Here is a 19202-nt window from a genome sequence, read left to right on the forward strand (position 1 = left end):
ACATTTAGTGAACTAGGATCAGAGTACAGATTACTCTTCCAAATACATAATCTAGAAATCACAGAAATAAATATCTCAGGCTGAATCCCATCACTGTTTCCCTGTTGTGCTCCATGTTTTCTCTGCCACCCTTCAGCTACCCTGTGCAAGTCTCAAACACAGGCCATGAGAAGTTTACTAGATTTTACAGCTGCTGTCCTTGATTGCTTTCTTTTTCAAGCCTCAGAGAACTGTTCTGCTTCCTCAGACATAAAAATTAGATGCATATGTGCGTATGAGTATATATTTATGTATAAGATGCATATATCCACATGATATTTGTATGCAGAGGTGTAATTACATGCATATTCTGGACAAAGATTCAAGCATAGTAATGGAGATCGACATTCTGCCCTGACTTATGTTAACACCAGCAAGTTCATATAAGGCTGACAAGATAAAATATAATACAGGAAAATGTTTTGACTTGCTCATCTGTTGCTGGGCTAGAAAACAAAATTAAGGCACTGGAAGAAAAGGCAATTTCAAATTGTTTCAGATGTCTTTCCTTTGATAGCCACTATTAACATGCCATCCCTAGCCCTGAAAGAAAGCAGCTTCAGATCTCTTATTACTTTCCACTTTTATGTGCAGGCACTGAAGAGAAAAAATTGCAGTGTATTGAGTTCTCATCAGCTGGAAATGACAGAGGAAAGAATTTCAGTGTGTCATGTGTTGCTGCTACCAATGCCATGAGGCCATGCAAAGGGCGGATGTGAATCAGGGCAGCAGATATGTACAGCTTCTGCAGTGTACTGAGCAAGTGAACATCTGCAGACTCAATAACCTCAGCTTATTTAGCATGGCGAAATACAGGCTATGGTGATAGAATATATTTTTATAAATGCTATGGGGGCAGGGCAGGGGTGAAAATCCTGGAAGATTTTAGGCTAGAGGTCAGTGCAGGTGGGTAAAACCTGCCCCTGAACAACTGAGAATTTTGAATATTCTAAAGGTCTGTGGGGTTTTGAAAGAGCTGTTGAGTAGGAGGCAAAAGTCATATTTTGATCAGTTTGTGGAAGGAATTTTTACTCACGTGGCCACAGTAGCCTGGAGTTTGGGTCAGTGGTCCAAAAAGGTTCTGCTGGTTTTGATGTTTTTTGTTCTTTCACTGTAGCAATTTTAGTAAACTTGCATATGTAGGTTCCTATAGATTTGTTAAATAGATGAGCAGTACATTTAGCAATGGCAAAGTGAGCAGAACCCTGCTGAAGTTGCAACTTTATTGGCTTTTGCCTTTTCTTGTTTTTTACCTTTTCTTTGTCATTTCATATGTATTAAGTACTGAACACTTGCTGGGTTTTGTCCAAAAGACAACATCTCATTGGTCTATCCCTCAGGGCTTACAGCTTAGAAGACAAACAATTTTTTGGCAGAAAGAAAGGAAGAAATTACAGCAAAAGACAGACCATGCTTTCTCCTGAAAACAGTGATTTCTAGTCTTTTTTATTGTGCTTTTAGTAGTTCATGTTATCGTGATGGGATGCAGGTGAAAAAGTTTGATTTCAAGTGGTGGACTGATTAAGGGAATGACTAACAGGAAGGAATTACCAATGAACAACATTCCCTGACACAGTTCTTCGTGGAGGAAAAAAATGTGTTGTAAACCACTGTGGTTTAATGATTTCTCCTGTGTTATATCTGTTACACAGCGTGCTGTGCTTTGCTCCCCTTCAGGGCCAGTACAGCAAGATCACATTCCAGACTCCCTTCTACGTTGGCGGTGCTCCCAGCGTGTACTGGCTGGTCAGGGCCACCGGCACCAACCGCGGCTTCCAGGGCTGCGTCCAGTCTCTGAGCATCAATGGAAAGATAATTGACATGAGACCCTGGCCATTGGGGAAAGCTCTCAGTGGTGCTGATGTCGGTGAGTGCAATGGTGTGGAGTCTTTAGTCAGTGGCTAACCCCGGGTCACTTTTTGTCCTGTTGGGACAAGTTGAGCGATGGTCCAGGTTTGGGAGGGGGAAGGCGCGGTCTCTATTTTTGGCCTGGCTTTCCTCTGTTCCTTTGCACATTGCTCTTGCTGGGTCTGTAGTAGGACAGTTCATCACACTGCACAAGCAAGCCCTTTGTGGACACACTGTGCACAGTAAATAGTAAACCCATTTTCATGAGCGAACAGTAAGATCTGTGTTGAAGATATCATTACAACCACGCCGGTATTTCTGCCAGCAGCTCTCAGGCACCTCTTCGTGCCCCTGACTGACGCAGTCCTGTCATCAGAAATCAATAGTATGTGTGCTGAGCTTGCGTTTGAAACAATACAGACCCAACAAAATGCATTTTGCCTAAAGATATCATTGCACTTGTCCAAAGTAACACATGGATCTCTCAGGCCCACAGCAGCCCTGTGGGTGTTACAGAGGGCTTTCTGTGTTACACCCAACCACTGTAGAAATATATAGGCTTTCCTGTATACCATCCTTTGTTTTGCTATCCAGAGTCATGGTATGTTTTAAAAATAGCTTGGAATAAATACTTCTAGCAACTTTATGAAGTGTTATTATAAAATTTTTGCTTCACAGAGTAAAAGATGGAGAAGTAGAGAAGATAATTAACTAGTCCTGTCTTATTTATTCATCTATTTCATCCTTTTAATGGGCACTTCAAAAAGGCAGGGCAACAAAATCCTTGCTTTAATGATCTCCCAGTCTAAACAATATAAAAATAAGGGTAAACTCAAGACAGAAGGCAAGTGCTAACAGTGAGAAATAGATTCCATACCCCTGAACTCTCCCTGCCATGCTTTGGACACAAAGTCATCTTTCTTCTCTTCTGTAGCTGTGCATTTGACATCCTGAGAAGGAAATGATTTATGAGAAACTTCTTAACAATTGCTCTGTATTCTCTAGATAACATGGCCAAACTTCTGTGCAATATAGGAGTAGAACATACTGGCCAAAGAAACAGTTACTGAAAAGAGTAAGATTTTGGAGTCAGAGTGTAATTTCACGATAGAGTGAGAATCTATGGAATTTAGACAGATGAAAGCCCTGCTGAACTTCTCTAGCCCTAATCTCTATTGCCTTTTGGGATGCAGCTAGCTTCATTCCCATCCATGAATGCTCCACACACTACTGCATTAACAATCAACATCAATGAAAATAAATGCTGTGCTCTGCCATGTGTGACTTGAAACTGACTGATAAAGCCTTGCTGTCCTTGTGTGACTGCACACATTTATATGAAACTGTACCAGAAGAGACTTCAAACAATAGGTCATGTAAGTATAACTCAAAATAAAAAAATTGCAAGTAAGCTCTGCTAGGGTTTAGGAATGACTTTTGCAAGTCAGTCCCTTGGAGATTTTTTTCTGTTGGCACAGTATATAAATCAGGAGTGCTGTGCTACATGGATCATAGAACTGAGGGTGGCGAGGAGAGGGGTCCATCCATCTCTCTGCTCTCTCTTCTGGCTACAGCAGAGGTCCCACTGTGGGCTGAGGGACCAACAGGGGATGGTCCAACCACTGGGCATGGTTTGGAGCAGGCATGGCAGAACCTGGGATTCCTGCTGCAGCTTCTCTCCTTCTTCATCTGCCATTGGAGCCAAGGAAATGCAGCCACCACACTTGTGGTTTGGCTCTTCAGCACAGTCACCTATGCTGGCACAAAGGCTGTGAAAAGCCACTGGGATGTTGGGAGAGCAGCCTGTCAAATATCAAGACTACTCCTGTTCAAGCTGTTTCTCAAATCAGGGACCCCATGACTGGTCTGTTGCTGTTGTCTTCCTTGTTCTTTTCTGTTTCTCAAAGACTTTGTTTAAGTCTGATCTGTTTGAACATACTGCCAACATTAGCACTGGAGCAGATGCAGCAAAGATGAGCATTGTCAACCACCTCAAGCTGCAAAACTGTTCCACAGTGTTTATTGCCAGAACTGCCTCATGAAACCTTGGTCATCTCAGAGCTGATACTTCAATGTCCCTCAAAATAAATATGTAATGATTAGTTTACTATAAGACACTAAGCCCCTCCAAATGGTGTGCTTACCATTGTACACCATAACTTGGTCTTTCTTAATGTATGCAGATAGTGTAATCAGTTTGTTACTATTGACAAGGGGAGAGCTATTTGATCAGAAAGTAGAGGAGGAATTAAATTCAACAAGAACTTCAATCAGGTGTACATTTGACAGTTGTATAGTTTGGCTTTATAGATACCAGTTTTAAGAAGCAAATTAGATTTTTTTTGTTCTGCAACAATTTCAGCTAAAATCCAGCAAGAAGAAATAACCTTCTTGTTATTTAAGTTGGTATGCCAGCATAATAGAGATGCTTCTTACAAAGCCCATATGTTGATGATATGGATCCCTTTTAGTGTGGACAAGAGGGTCGACAACCTCATTTTGGCTAATAAGATTAGTTGATGATGATTAACACCTCCCATGCTGAGCATGGCATGAATTTATAGTGAGCAAAGAAGCACTTAAGATAATTGAAACTAAACCAGGCTTCATGCATGTTAACAATTTAGAGAAATTTGTATCTTATAGGAGAAAATAGGAAAAAGAGCAGACAATAAGTAATCCAAGGAATGAGTTTGTAAAAGTTACATCTATCATGGTTTGCTTGTAAGGGCTACTTTTTGCTATTTATAAGGTCTCTTGCTGGTCTGATACTTAGAAAAATACTAATAATCAAGTTTCCTTGTCTAATTTGCACACCATTTGGTAAATTGGGAAAGAATCTAGGCATAAGAGCAAATTGTGTTGGTTAGTAGCAGTGATCAACAGCCAAATAAATCTTATTTGACAAACTTCTCTGATGAATTGATGTTCTGACTGCTTTGTTTAGGTGAGTGTAGCAGTGGCATCTGTGATGAGGCAGCCTGCATCAACAGTGGCACCTGTACTGCAAGCAAAGCAGACTCTTATATTTGCCTTTGTCCTCTTGGATTTAAAGGTCATCATTGTGAAGAGGGTGAGTGGATACTGGCATGCCTCTATTTCTTTGTGTGTGTTGTTTAGTGTTCGATGTGTTGTTCACTTAGAGACACCGGAGGAGGTCTCATACTGTTACACTGACAGAAGAGAATACTTGTTACTTTATCTTTTTAAAATCACGTACTGAAACCCTTCCCTTACTGGTTTGGAGCTGCATCCTGCTCCTACATAATCTGTGATTCTCAAACTTCTTTGCTTATTTAAACTGACTGTACTTAAGCATCTTGAAATTCCTATTCAGAAGTTAAAATAATGTACCACTCCACAGATGCACATTAATCGTAAAAAAATACCCACCTTTCTCTTAAAACCAGTGTCAGCTGTGTATTTTGAAATGTAAGTAACATAATGTCAATTGCCTGCTAATATCAGAGATACAAGTAGCAAGATACATCTGGAGTTATTTTTTATGCTGTAGAAATTTTCATGCCACCATGCACCGTGTGCATGCTTGCTACTTTGAAAGGCACTATTATGAATCATAAAGAAAAGATACAAAATGCTTTACAGTACAAATACATCCCTGGAAAAGGAAGAGATTAACTGGTATTGGGTAGGATTATAAAATATTTTTAATTTAGATGTAAAACAAAATTCTGGTTGCTTTGCTAATCATTAGCTTAAATACTTAACCCGAGGAACAGACAGTGGTTGGTAAGAGTCAGTCCTTTATGTTTGAGCCTCAAGTGACCTGCTTGTGATTTCTGGATTTCCAGCACTCACCTTGGCCATACCTCAGTTCAACGAATCCTTAAGATCATTTGCTAGCACACCCTGGCCCTTGGAAGCGCAGAATTACCTTTCCTTCATGGAGTTTGAACTGACATTTCGTCCAGATTTAGAGACTGGTGTCCTTTTGTACAGCTATGACACAGACAGCAAGGACTTCCTCTCCATTAACATGGTGGCTGGCTACGTGGAGTTCAGGTTCGACTGCGGCTCAGGAACGGCTGTCATCAGGTAAATGGTGCTGCTGGTGCTTCCTCCCCAGCAGTGCCACACTGCTGACCCAGGAGAGGAGTGGACTGGAAAGGGTCACGGCCTATGGTGAGGTGTGCAAGCCCCTTGGTCTCTTGTGCCTGCTTCTGAGGAAGCACAGAAGCACTATTAAGCACAATAATTTTGGTCAAGGGAACAGGAATTTTTTCCCTACATCAATGTGTTTCAAAGCTTTATGCTACAGATGTTACATTTGTGTCTGTATGGTATTGCAGTAATTCTCTTCTTGCCCCCAGGACACTGTTAGGGAATCTATAAATATTTTATGCACATACTTTCTAGACACAGGATTTCACAATATTGGCACTTATGTGAGCATCCTCCTTTCTGGTTTCCAGTTCCAAGCAGGGATGCCAGGCTGGAGGTGGCACAAGAAGATACACCTCCAGGTCCCTCCACTTCCTCAAAGTGTTGTTTTTTTGAGAGACCTGAGGCTAGTATCCAATTTATGCAATGTAAGCTGTCCAAAACATGAATATGTGGTTTAACCTGGTCACCAAGGTTCCCCAACAGACCTTCTGTGAGTGACTCACTGTAGCCTGAAATTAATGTCTAGGAGGATAGAAGCAATGAAATGCCTCAAAAACACTGCTCTCTCTCCCTGTGTAACTGATTGTCCAGTCACTGGCAACTGTTCCTGGGCTTTCTGAAAAGGCACTGGGCTGGACAGAGGCACTGGGTGTCTTGGATGTGGCCCAGGAGGCTGCCAGTTTGACCAGGCTGACCTGGTATTTAGAAATTTTCTATATAAGCTTATGCAAAATGTGTACACTGTCTGCAAGCCTTGCATACCAACGATGCATACCAAGTCTGTGGATGGGCATCAGGAATTTTGACTATACTGTAATTAGGTAAAATGTACTGATTTTACAATGAATGAGGACTCAAGCTAACAAACTCATTCAGTTTTGCAGACAAAATTAGATATGAAATATAAAGGGAGCAAATGCAAAATAATGCACAAGCCTAACAATGCACAGCTGTGGAAAAACAGTTAGTGTTGTCAGACAGAGAAAGATCCTGGAATCATCATGGATAGTTCTGTGGAAGCAACAGTAAACTGTTTAGAGACAAATGCAGAAACCTAAGTACAATGCAGAGAATTATTAGGAATGGAATAAGGAAGAATGTCTCTGCTGAAGCCCACAGTGCACCCTGTTTTGAAACCTTGCTGCTATTCTGGTCACATCATTTCAAAAGAAATTAGCAGAATTAAAAAGGAGAAGGAATGAAGCATACAGGAGAGGGAATGAAGCATCTTCCACAAAACTCTTCCACAGCCGGACCTTTCAGCCTGGAAAAGAATGAGTTTGGTGGAAGTATGATAGAGGTTTTAAAATAATGAATCTCATGGAGATTAATGAGTATTCTGTATATTTTCTATATGCAGAGAAAATAGGGAACCAAAGAAAATAAGACTTTTTTTCTTTGGGTTTGGGTTTTTTTTTTTCAGAGGAGTACATAAATAAGTTGTGGAAACTAATCGTCACAGCAAGTTACAGATGCCAAAACTATAAATAGTTTAAAAAAAAATTGGACAAATTTGAAGAAAGCTCCATTGAGGGAGATCAAACACAGTTGTACGGATGCAGCCTCTGACTCAGGAAATTGCTAAATGACAAGTTGCCAGAAGCTGAGAGGATATATCAAGGGAAGAATCACTTCATACTTGCCCTATTCTGTTCTCTTGCTGAAAAGTGGCAGAAATAGCTAATTGTGGAGACCTTTTCTCCAACTCAGAATAGCCCTTCTTACAACAGCCTTCAATCGCTACTGATTGCAGCCTTCTAATTCCTGTTACTGGCAACCATGAAATATTAAAGTAGATTTTTTTTCTTCCAAGAATATTGTAACACTTCAAAACACCTTGTACTAAAGTTTAACTGATATGTAGAGTTATGAAATGTAGAGACAGCCACAAGCATATGCCTGGGAGTAGAAGCTGCCCCTTTCTGCTGGAAAGCAGAAGAGCAAGCTGGATGGCAGCTACTGCCTGAGCTGCATGCACTGGAGGGAAAGAGTGTGGTGAGGTAGCTGAGGAATGGGAAAGACTCAGGAGACCATCAGGATTCGGTGAAAGTTGTCAGGCTGTCCTGTTAGCTCTTTTTCTAGATAAAATGTGCAACTCGCACCCTGTCATCAGCTCTGTTAGTGATTAAATAAGACAAATAGATTCCCTGTTTTTCATGCCTGCCTGGTCAATGTCCACTTAAAACTCCATCTTAATCATACTATGTCATGCCTACACTGTGTCTTTAACAGAGGTATAGCTCTGGTCACACTGACACCTCTGCCATAGGATCACCAGGCTGTTAGATATTATATTATAATCAGAACACAGCCACAATAACCTTATTATTAGAATGAGGGAAGTTTATTTGTGTACATCAGCAGCAGCAGTAGGAGAGCTGATGCTGGTGGCAGTTGTGGCTTCCTGATGTATGCCAGGATGGAAGCAGCACAGTGTGCTCTGGGGGCTCCACAGGCAGAAGGGATGCAGAGTGGGTGGCCAGATTCAGAACCTGAGCTCTGAAATGTCTCAGAGGAGAAGCTGTCGGGAGTTCCCTTGGCCAAGCGGCATCAAGATCTTCATGATCTGGTATATTTTTTAAGCTTTGGTTTGCATGGGAAAAAGTAACCCCGCAGCACATGAAGAGCCAGGAGTGTTCAAGCATCAGGAGAAAGAGTTACCAAACTCACTGGTTGGTTTCAAAAAGCCCATGATTCCACAAAAGAGCTCTGAAGTGATGACTCTGCAAAGCTTAATCATCCCTGATTGTAATTAAATCTAGCAAAGCAGGAGGGTTAGCATGATGATAACCTAAGTAGCAGAAGAGATAATGTTTGTGTTGCCACTTACTATGTAGCCAAACCTATCTGGTTCCTTTATATGTATATGCTGACTTCATCAAGGTGATTAGATTTCCTTAGCTATTGATTTACCCAAGACAGTTAAATCCTAAAAGGTACTCCATAAGAAGGAGGACAAGTGACTGGCATTGCTTGATAATATTTGTAATGCAGGTTTTGTGAACCATTCAGAAGTCATTCAGAAATGTCAAGTAATACTGCCAGCATCATTAAAATAGATAAAAACAGGCTTTAAAAAACTTGAAGAATCGAGAAAAACATGATAAAAAGCTTTCAAAACTGATGTTGATTATTAAGAAAAAAAAGAAAATAGGATTTTCACATTTTCAAAATTATATAAGTTTTTTAATCAGCATTTGAATCACTATTAACTACTTCATATTACAGTTTTTTTCCATTTTTTAATTTCAAAATATGGGGTGGGGTTTTTTGTTTTGTTTTTAAATGCAAGTATTCTGAAAATACAAAACATTATTTCTTCCCCAGAAATTATGTATTTTTCCACTGAAGCTAGGAAGTCTTAGGGGTCCTAGATAACACAGTTCTGATTTTTCTAGCTTGGTCAGTAAATCAAACACAAGTTTCCAGCCCTCCTGGAGGAAAGGCTGCTACATCTCATTTAGACGTAGGATGCTTTAACCAGTGTAGTAAAATGACATTTGAAACCAAAATACAAAGATCTATAGAACTTGTGAAGGGAAATGTGGTTTTGCCCTTCATACAGGCTGCTATTCATATTAGTGCTGTGCCAGTAAAGACTGCAAGAACTATTTAAAAATGCTTCCTTTGAGACTGGTGAATACTTTGCACAACTGGGGATTATTGTTCCCAGCCAAGATCTCATCACATTATTAGGATCATTTTTTAATTACTTCCCTTTTATGTATAGCATCCGGGCTGCATGTGTGTGTGTGTAGATGTCAATGTAACAGGATGCATAAATAGAGCTGATAAGCCAACACAAAGTAGTTCTGTTTTAAAAGAGGATGAAGAATGTGGGGCTAGACCAACCATTAAGTGGGAAGCTTTTAGTCAATTGAGGATGTACAGCTGAGACAAAAACTCGTTTTTATGTGTTACAAATGACTGAGCAGAAAAACTAGCACAGAGGTAGCTAAAGTGTGTGCTGGTGATAGTGTTTCATTTATAAATAAAACTAGAGTGCCTGTTATTTGCTCTAGAATATGGTCTTTGCTGATGGGGCTCAGAAGATCGTTACTTCCTTATAAGGGAAGAATCGCAGTGGCTGATATTTATTTTCTATTTAGAAAATCATCCCAGAAGACTAGACTTTTTAACATTACAGAGTATCAGAAGGGCACAGTGTTACATGCTTGAAAATTTTCTTGCCCTTAAAACAGGAGTGAAGAACCTGTCAGCCTGGGTCAGTGGCATGAACTGCGAGTGTCTCGCACGGCAAAGAATGGCATCCTGCAGGTGGACAAACAGAAGCCAGTGGAAGGGATGGCTGAGGTGAGCTCATGGCAGACTTGGCTTGAATGCAGCTGTTGAACTGTAAAGTGATTGCATGTTAGACTGCACAGCCTGCTCTCAAATCTCTTAATATCTTAAAGTAATATACACATTAGGGCAACATTTTCTTAAGCCTAGAGCTGGGCATTTGTGTGTAAGGTCTTCCCTCTGAGGACAAGGACACATGTAAAGGCAGGGATCCCACTGGAATCCAACTGTACCTGCTCCTGACACGTAACTGGACTCACATTTTTGCTTTGGCTCATACATCTTCCTGAAGTTCTTCTGTTGGTTCTTGCTGTGGCTAAGTCTGTTGAGCAACGTGTAATGAGAGGTGTAATCTGGAGAGTATGATGCTGAACAATATGTGCCCAGACTTTTTTACCTCTTGCTGAATATTGTCCTGGAAAGGTGGACCTGAAGAGACTTGTTCTTTTTCTTCTTCTTGTTAAAATAATTTGCAGGCCAGAGTAAGTGCTGGAACAGTTAGACAGTTGATGACTTGCTTTTTGTTTTTCACTCACCAAGTGATCATAGTGAGTCAAATTAATTTATAATAAAGTGAAACTGTACTTGTACCAAGCAGGAAATTCACTCTAAGTACTTAAATGCCTGCACAGAGATACACTTTCTATCTTGATAAATACCAAGGCTAGACCTGCTTGGGAAATGTCTTTTACCTAGTGGAGAGTGCAGACCAGACTCCAGATCCCATAGCAAAAAAAATTCCATAGCAGAAAAATCCCATAGCAGGCTTTTCAGAAAACTGGGAAACTTCAATCAAAACTTCGACTTTTCTTCAAAAATTTAAATAAATTGAAATTTCTGTTGTCTGTCAGGAAAAACATTGAGTGAGAAACATTTGACTGGAGCACTCAAGACTTCTTTAGATAGATGGGTTGAGGTGAACACTCCCTTTTTTTTTTTTGTCTTAAGTGCTGCATTGCAGTGCTCCAGGAGGAGGGTGGCTGGGAACTGCCAACCATGAAAGCACAGAAGCTTCTGCAGGACTGAAATTACAGATATTCTGTCTTTAGCTGTTAAATGTCTTTCACTTAACTCCAGGACCCTGAATATTCCCATCAGGTATCCTGAGCAACTGCTTCTGATAATTGATGCAAACTCAGTGTTTCATTTAGCCCCATCTTTCCAGTAGGTTATCTCTTAGATATTGGAAATACTGAATGAGTTCCTGTTGCATGAACTTTGCTCTGATTTTAGCTTTATGAACCTAATTCTGGTTATAGATTTACATCAGTGTACCTCTAGTCTTTGCAAATAAAGCTATATGTGCAGTCAGAAAACACAATGAGTCAGTTTCCTTTTTTCTTTCAGTATTGCTATTTTGAAATACTTGAGATTTTTCAGCTGCTTCTGACAGGGATAGTGTAAAGTCAGTCAAGAGTGTCCTTCAGTGGCTTTCTTGATTGTACAAGGAAGAGGCATGGAAATAAGCTGTATGACAGTTAATCTGAAGATAGAAGCATGCTTCCAGATACTCTAATAAAATGTTATTCTATGTTTCTTGCAGGGGGCTTTTACACAGATTAAATGCAGCTCTGAAATATTTATTGGTGGAGTCCCCAATTATGATGACGTGAAGAAGAACTCTGGGATCCTCAGACCCTTCAGTGGGAGCATCCAGAAGGTGTGTGCCCAGAGAAACACACTGTGGGCGTTTATTTCCATTGTATCCATGCACGCTTTTAGTGCAAACCTGCTGTTATTGTTACGTGGCAATATTCAAAATAATCAAGGATTTCAACTCAGGAGCCCACCATGAAGTGGTTAAATTATTATTTCACAGTGAAAAGTCTGCCTAGTGCAGACTTACGCCACCATGGAGATGTGCACCATGCTGCTTTCCCCTCTTACAATTTTATATGGGGCACATGTATGGAGGAGATGTCTTCCATTGTTAGCAGACATCAGGGATGATGTTCCCATGTGGTCAGCTAAACATGAGTTCAGTTTGTATCAGGCCTAGTAAATAATCAAATGGAAGTGCAAACTAAACATACATTTTTCTTTCTAAACATACTTAAAATGTTGGTCCTGAATCGTCACAGTTTTAGAGGAGTGAATTGCATCAGATAAGTGCAAAGAAATACCAAATAAAACCAAATTTTTAATAATAGTTTTTATTTTAAAAAATTTAAAGCTCTACAGTTAACAATTGCTCCAGGACCGAAAAGTAATTCTAGTTCAGTGTAAATGCTTCAATCACTCAGTCTGACACTTTTTACTGTCTTTGTCAGCTGTCCAGCAGAAAACATGAAGTTCAGGAAAACTGGAGGTGTGAGTAATAGTGATGGGAACAGGTCAGACACATGAACGTGATTGGGAAGGTAGACTTGACTAAACACAATGTATTTTGGGATGCAAGTTATAGAGCCTAGGAGCAATTTACACAGGTTACAATTACAAGGTGAGGGGCTGTACAATAGAGTAAAGGCACTGATAAGGATTGGGAAATGCAGAGTGTGAGCCTTTATCTCCATGATGTACTTAGTGAAGTGGATTTGTGTTCTCAGAGTCATGAATGGGATGTCAAGGGAAGGTACTGCCTGCCTTTTGGGCACTGGTAACGTTTGCCTTCTTTGGATTTTGGAGAACTATACAGAAATAGACCTGCAAACATCACCAAGTACTGGAAAATGTGCAGTGTATAGAAAGACCTAAGACCACAATATATTTAGTTTAGTTAGATAAGGCTGAGGAGTGACTTTGGTGTGGTCTTCTAGTTCTTAGATAAGAATGAGATTTCTTTGGATACATGGTGCTGGAATTATGCAGAAAAAGACATGATGAGAAGCAAGGGCTGGAAACTGAATAGAAGTTTAAAACAAAAGACATGTTTTTATGAGTGGAGGCTTGTTAACCTGTGGAACAAAATTTGGAAAGAAGCTGAAAACATAATGGAGTCTTCCCCAGTTCATTACATGACAGGACTGGATGTTTTCTCTGCTGTTAGAGTTGTGTAGTGCTTTATGTAACCCCTTCTCCGGGTTGGATCCCCCAAGGTGCATTGCCCAAGTTATGCAGGAGCCAGAGCAATTATTACCTTTCTCAGTTCTGGCCTTAAAATCTGTTGTTTGTTAAGATGTACTTATTTTGATGTAGCTGAGATCAGATGCTGTGCCTGCATGCAATCTCTCTTGCTGAGATGTCAACTGAGATTATACAAATGTTGGTTTATTTTGGAGAACATATGCAGTTGACATATTGGAAAAATCCCAGCATTTGACAGTTCTCTTCCATTTATATACAAACAGCTTTGTGAAGTCATTATTTATGTTTTTCATTCATCTTAACTCTAGCTTCTTTCGGGCAAGATGAGATACTAGAAAGCAATAGAAAATGTGAAAAACAAGCTGTTCTGCTTAGTATTTCTGTTGTCAACACTCATCTCCTGGGGGGTTTTCTGATCTCAGAAATGCTTTTCTTCAGCAACACTCATCTAATTTTATCATCTCAGCTCACAGTTCAACTACAACCAGTGTTGCACCAGTGTTCAAGTGTTCGGGCAAGGGCCTGGTAAATTCCACACAGCTTCACCCCTTACAGGCATTGCCTAAGGCTGTTAGACACAGAAGAGATTAACCTCCAGTGGATCAGGGGGAGAGAAAGTATGAGTTGGACCTCTGTAACTGGAAAGCACACAAGAATAGGGTTTGGGCCAAGTTTTGAGAGTTACATTTCTCTGAAGTCTTTCAGAGGAATCTTCTAACTAGCAGTAGGATACTCTGGATTTGGAAATTTTAACATCATCTTTTCACACTTTTTTTTTTTTTTAACATATAGATTATTTTGAATGATCGGACAATTGATGTGAAACGGGATTTCACTTTTGGAATCAACCTAGCAAATGCTGCCCACCCCTGTGTGACCTCACCGTGTGCGAATGGCGGCACCTGCGTTCCCAAGAAGGACAGCTACGAATGTGACTGTCCCCTGGGCTTCGATGGGCAACATTGCCAAAAAGGTAACAATGGCTGGATATCAACCCAGGGATCAGGAGCTGATCACAAAAATAAGGAAGATTTAGCACCTGCAACTGCTGCTGTACACATGCCTTTAAATAGAAGCCCTGGAGGTCAGAGCTCCCCTTTCATCTGTGCACTTTTCATGTATCTGGGGAAGAATTTGTTTTGTTATTTAGGAATGCAGTAACTGTTATCCCAGCACGGGGCTAGGATCCATAGATAGCAACCTGGTATCTGGTTGCTTGTAGTGAACAGCACTGAACTCTAACACTTGGTACACATCCCGAATAGTGCAGTGCTGTGCAAAGGGGGAATTCCTGCAAGGGTCCTCCAGCCAGCAGTTATTTACATCCTGCAGCGTGAGCATGGATAACCCTTGTAATTTTATCCATCATACAGCTGACAGCAAACACTGTTCTCACACATAGAAAGGTCTGTTTTAGGCACTGACTGCTCTGATGGAGATTGCACCATCTGCAGAGATCCTGCCTTGGTGGGGTGAAGGAGACCACCAAGGAAGAAAACTCATCCATTTGCACATTACTCTCTTTTCTTCAGAGCCACTGTAATAGTTCAAACCTTAGATTCAGCAAAGGAGTAGAATTGCAAGAAAAGCGTTTAAAAACTGTGCTTTGGGTTATTCCACTAGATGGAGTCATTTCACTTCTGTCAAGCTCGATCTTTAAAAATTCTTGAGGGGAGGTTTTGTAATGTAACAGTAAACTCAGTTCAAAAGAGCTGGCTGACATTACTGTCTTCACCCACTGCTTCATTTCTCACAGTCATAAACTTCAAAGTTGAATGTAGTGGTTTTGGTTAAATTGCAATGAATATATTGCCCTTTTTTTCAAAACAGACAATATCTTAGAACAAAAGCATTATAATAAAATGCAGTGCAAGAAACCCCTTTGCTTACGTTGTTGTGGTCTAACTAAGAGCTGAAACAACGTCATTTACCCTGGTTTTTCTGTAGGGAGGCAGGAGAATTGGGATTTTGACTTTCTAGGTATGTGCAGGGTGCTAAATTCCTGACTTCAAGATGGTATCTGCAGCAGTACCAACACATGTCCAAGGGCAGTCATTCAAGGGAATGCTTTGCAGCCGGGTGTGTGAGTGCCTGCCCATTTGGAGTGCAGTGCTGGGGCTGCAGCTCCTCACCTCTGCTCAGCTCCTGGCCTGTGCTGAGCCCAGCAAGCAGTGTCTGGGCTCATGGTACCAGCAGTGGTGCCACTTGGCTGGCATGTCCTCCCACACTTCAGTGGGTGTCCAGGCTTTCAGAGACAGTCTGAAGCACTTTGGCGTATGACTTAGCCAGATCCTGGGTGCTGCTTCTTATGTGAATCCAATCTGTATTCATTTTAAGGGTGTCCAAAAGCACGATCTACCTGTTTTCTGTTCCTGATACCTATGGCTCCTATTCAGGTGCAGCTCAACCTCCCTGCACTTGTGCAGCCTCAGCTGCCACCAAAAATTGAAGGGTTTTCTGACAGATGTGCATAGAGCATGGAATTGCTCCTGAACCTCAGTCTATGACAGCCTTGATGAGAACTACCTGAAACAGATTCCTCAAATTATTCCTTACCTGTGTCTCTGTTGGGGTATAGGCATTGTTAAGGTGAGAATGCTATGTCCACTTCTGTTTCACAACAGGGTTTTGGTTAGTGGACTCAGAAGGTATGTGAGGTGAAGGTGCTGTCTCCATCCTACTTGGTGGTAGGCTGCTGTAAAAAACTCTAAAAAGCAAAGTGCTTTTGAGGGAGTGCATGTCATTCTTCAAAATTACACACACCACTTAAAAACTCAAGTAATGCTGGTATGTGGTATATGAAATACTGATTCATATTGTAATGGATCATTAGCTGAAGATTCAATAGAGTTTTTGCTGTCATTGCTAGGTTTTACATCTTTGCTGTCCAAGCTTGGGGAGTGCTAAAGGTATTTTTATACTTTAACTGTAAGATGGAATAGAACAGCAAACACTTGTTTTCCCTTGGCTAGAGCTGGTCCGTGGGTAAAACCTGGTGAGTCATTGAGATTTGAGAAGCAGGACTAGCAGAAGGATTTGCTGCTGGCCCTACCTGTCTGTCCCTTTGTGTGTTTTGAGCAGACAAATATAGATACTTGGAGCAAAGCAATTATGAAAACAGTACTATCTTCACAGGTGATTGTAGTCACTTATGCAAATGGTAGGTGGGAGATTACACATTTGTAGAAAAGTGTGTATGAAATTTGGCTAAAGGAGATTTTTATGCTCTAGAATAATAAACCCAGAATGTTCTTGTTTTGTTTTGTGCTGACTCACTGCAGAGTGTGGAAGTTACTGCCTAAACAGTAAGTACTGCAAATTATGTGAAAACTGCTCTGTCATTGTCTGTTTGTCTGGATGCTGGGTTTCCATTAAGCCTGGCAAGTTTCTGTCATTAAGCCAAAATATTTTCTACGGTTATATAGAACTTCCTTAAACATCCTGCTGTTGATATTTCAAACTGCATCCAAAGCATTTGCCAAGCTCAGAACAGTGGCTGTACAGGTGGTCTGCCTTATTTGCTGAGCAGAGGGCCAGGTAGCTGGCTGAGGGCTTTGTGGTGTGACTTCAGACTGTCCTGCAGTCCAGAGCTCACTTCTGCTTGGCATGAGAGCTTTGGTGCTTGTCTGCTGAATCGCGATGAGCAAAGAATGAAGGTGTGTATCCAGATCTCCTTACTGGCTCTGCTCCCTTCCAGCTGCAAAGATCCTGGCTGCATCAAGGGCACTGCTAAAATTTGGTTGTTTTTCTGCACTCAGATTCAGCGAAACAAATGAAGAGCAAGCAGAGGTAAATGCCCATTAAGCTCTCTGGAGGAAATCAGAGTACTCTGGCACAGGCAAAGGTTGCTGCATGACATGGGCACCTTCCCCTGCTGGAGGCAAAGAGCAGTGGGGCTCTAGGGCAGGATGTGATGGGGAACAAGGGCTCCTTTCATGCTCTGCTGCCATAGAGGCTGTCCAGTGCAGGAAGTGTCAGACCTGGCGAGGAATGCTTGGCCAGTGCAACTCAGCTTTTGCAGTCTTCCAACGACATTGGCAGACTGCAGGCTGGACATGGCCTGTGGTGGTTTCTTTAGACACATTAGGCAGCTTTCCTGATTTCACTATGGATGAAAACAGTCATTCATCACTGTCTAAAATTCTCAGTCTTGGCACCTAGAGCTAAATTTCATATTAGTGTTGCTGGCTGCCAGACTACACCAATTGTTGCATATCTGTGTCACAGTGAGCTCTAAAAGCCCAGCCAGACCCTGTGTTGTGTAAAGAAAGCAAGCATCCTTGCCCTGGAAAGCTTGAAATTTATATAGATGGGATTAGCTGTGGGTTGAAGGGATTATTCCTCAGTAAGAAAATAGGATGAAGGCATCTATTTTAAGTAATTTATACAACTAGCTTATATTAATGCAGCAGTCAGTTATGGGAGATCAGCAACAAACTGTAGGATGTTCACTCAACAAAAAAATCTGTTTGGGCTGGTGCTCATAGCCTGGTGAAGGGCTCTGTAATCAGGGATGTTGCGTTGTTTATGTCACACAGCTGAGTTAGTTTGCCAAAGTCTTCTTCATGGGCAGCAGTGCACCAGCTCCAGTTCTGGCTGCAATGTTTGCCACTGTCCCAGCCATACACCATAGGGGCACCTGGGGCTGTCCCTAGAGAAATGCTGTATGGGGGACACAGAAAAAGACCCCCAAGGCTGCACTGCAGTGTTCAATGCACCAAAGGGCTCCACAGCCTCTGCCATGCAGCCTTTAGCATAGTCCCAGTTGTTTTCAATAGGCTAAAGTGATCTGGGACTCTGGGCTCTGTAGCTCCTCTCTGAGATAGCCTGCCCCCCACACTGCACCCCAGGGGTGGGCTCTGAGCAGGCAGCAGCCACTCAGTGCAGTCACATGCACAGAAAGAGAAAACAGGGAGCTCAAAGGTTGTGTGTGCAGCCTCCCTTTGCAGGGTGAGAGGTCCCTAATGTGCTCTGCATATGGTGCTCTGTTAGCAGCTGGAAGGAGCTTCTTATTCTATAAACAAAGGTGGTTAATGCACAGTCTTTGGCAGGAGGGAGCGTTGAACCACATAGAGAATCAAGGAATGTGGAAATGGGGGTAAAGAGAAAATTTGCAATGTTTTCCCAATGCTTTGTAATTTTCTGCACTAACATTTGTAGTGGAGAAATACATTAGGCTCCTGCCATGGGGGCTGTAAGCAGAGGGACTGTCAGCCATTTAAACCCCCTTAACTGCTGGCCCTACATTTAGGTAAAATCTGGCAGTGCCTGTTTGCAAAGCAGAGTGGGTTCAGCTCAGTTCTGTCACTGGTAGGTACCTGCCACTGCAGGAGTAAATCAATAAAAGAGGCTTGTCTCTTTTTTTCCTTCCATTTCCAAGTCAGGTATCTGACACTCATCTTCTTTTTTTTTGTGTTTACTTCTCAGCCATTACAGAAGCAATTGAAATACCACAATTTATTGGTCGCAGTTACCTCACGTATGATAATCCAGATATCCTGAAAAGGTAATGTATTTCCTGTGGACTTAAGTATTCTGTTTCTTAAAATGTTATAACGTTAGGAGTCTTATGTGAAAGAGTGTAGTATATGTACATGTTTTAAGCTGTATTTATAATATTTCTAACAGTATTTCTGCCACATTTTTAAATTTCAGGGAAAAATACATTTTAAGTGCATATCTTTGTGGCTTAGTTTATTATACTTGAGCATCTTACACACTGTCAAAAATAGCACACCTGTGTCTGGCATGGAGAGGGACTGATTTTTCCCTGAGGGCAAAGAACAGACATACAGAGCTTGTGTCTCAAAAGAGACTAAGGACCTTAACTCCTTTTTAACTCCTGCTTTAGCCTAACGTTTATA

At 41.3% G+C, this 19202-nt stretch overlaps 1 protein-coding gene across 4 annotated transcripts in view; it reads left to right on the plus strand.

Moving 5' to 3' along the window:
- EGFLAM (EGF like, fibronectin type III and laminin G domains) overlaps positions 1–19202 on the plus strand; it is an 82583-nt gene that overhangs the window by 57334 nt on the left and 6047 nt on the right. For 3 of the 4 annotated variants that reach the window (XM_064403795.1, XM_064403792.1, XM_064403793.1), the window contains exons 13-20: positions 1717–1906; positions 4835–4960; positions 5700–5943; positions 10215–10326; positions 11858–11974; positions 14131–14311; positions 16620–16643; positions 18766–18844. In XM_064403795.1, the coding sequence (XP_064259865.1) occupies positions 1717–1906; positions 4835–4960; positions 5700–5943; positions 10215–10326; positions 11858–11974; positions 14131–14311; positions 16620–16643; positions 18766–18844 (1073 nt within the window). The remainder of the gene's footprint in view (positions 1–1716; positions 1907–4834; positions 4961–5699; positions 5944–10214; positions 10327–11857; positions 11975–14130; positions 14312–16619; positions 16644–18765; positions 18845–19202) is intronic. The other variant, XM_064403794.1, reaches the window with a different exon arrangement.

The sequence above is a fragment of the Passer domesticus genome, chromosome Z (assembly GCF_036417665.1).
Source record: "Passer domesticus isolate bPasDom1 chromosome Z, bPasDom1.hap1, whole genome shotgun sequence".
NCBI classification, from domain to species: Eukaryota; Metazoa; Chordata; class Aves; order Passeriformes; family Passeridae; genus Passer; species Passer domesticus.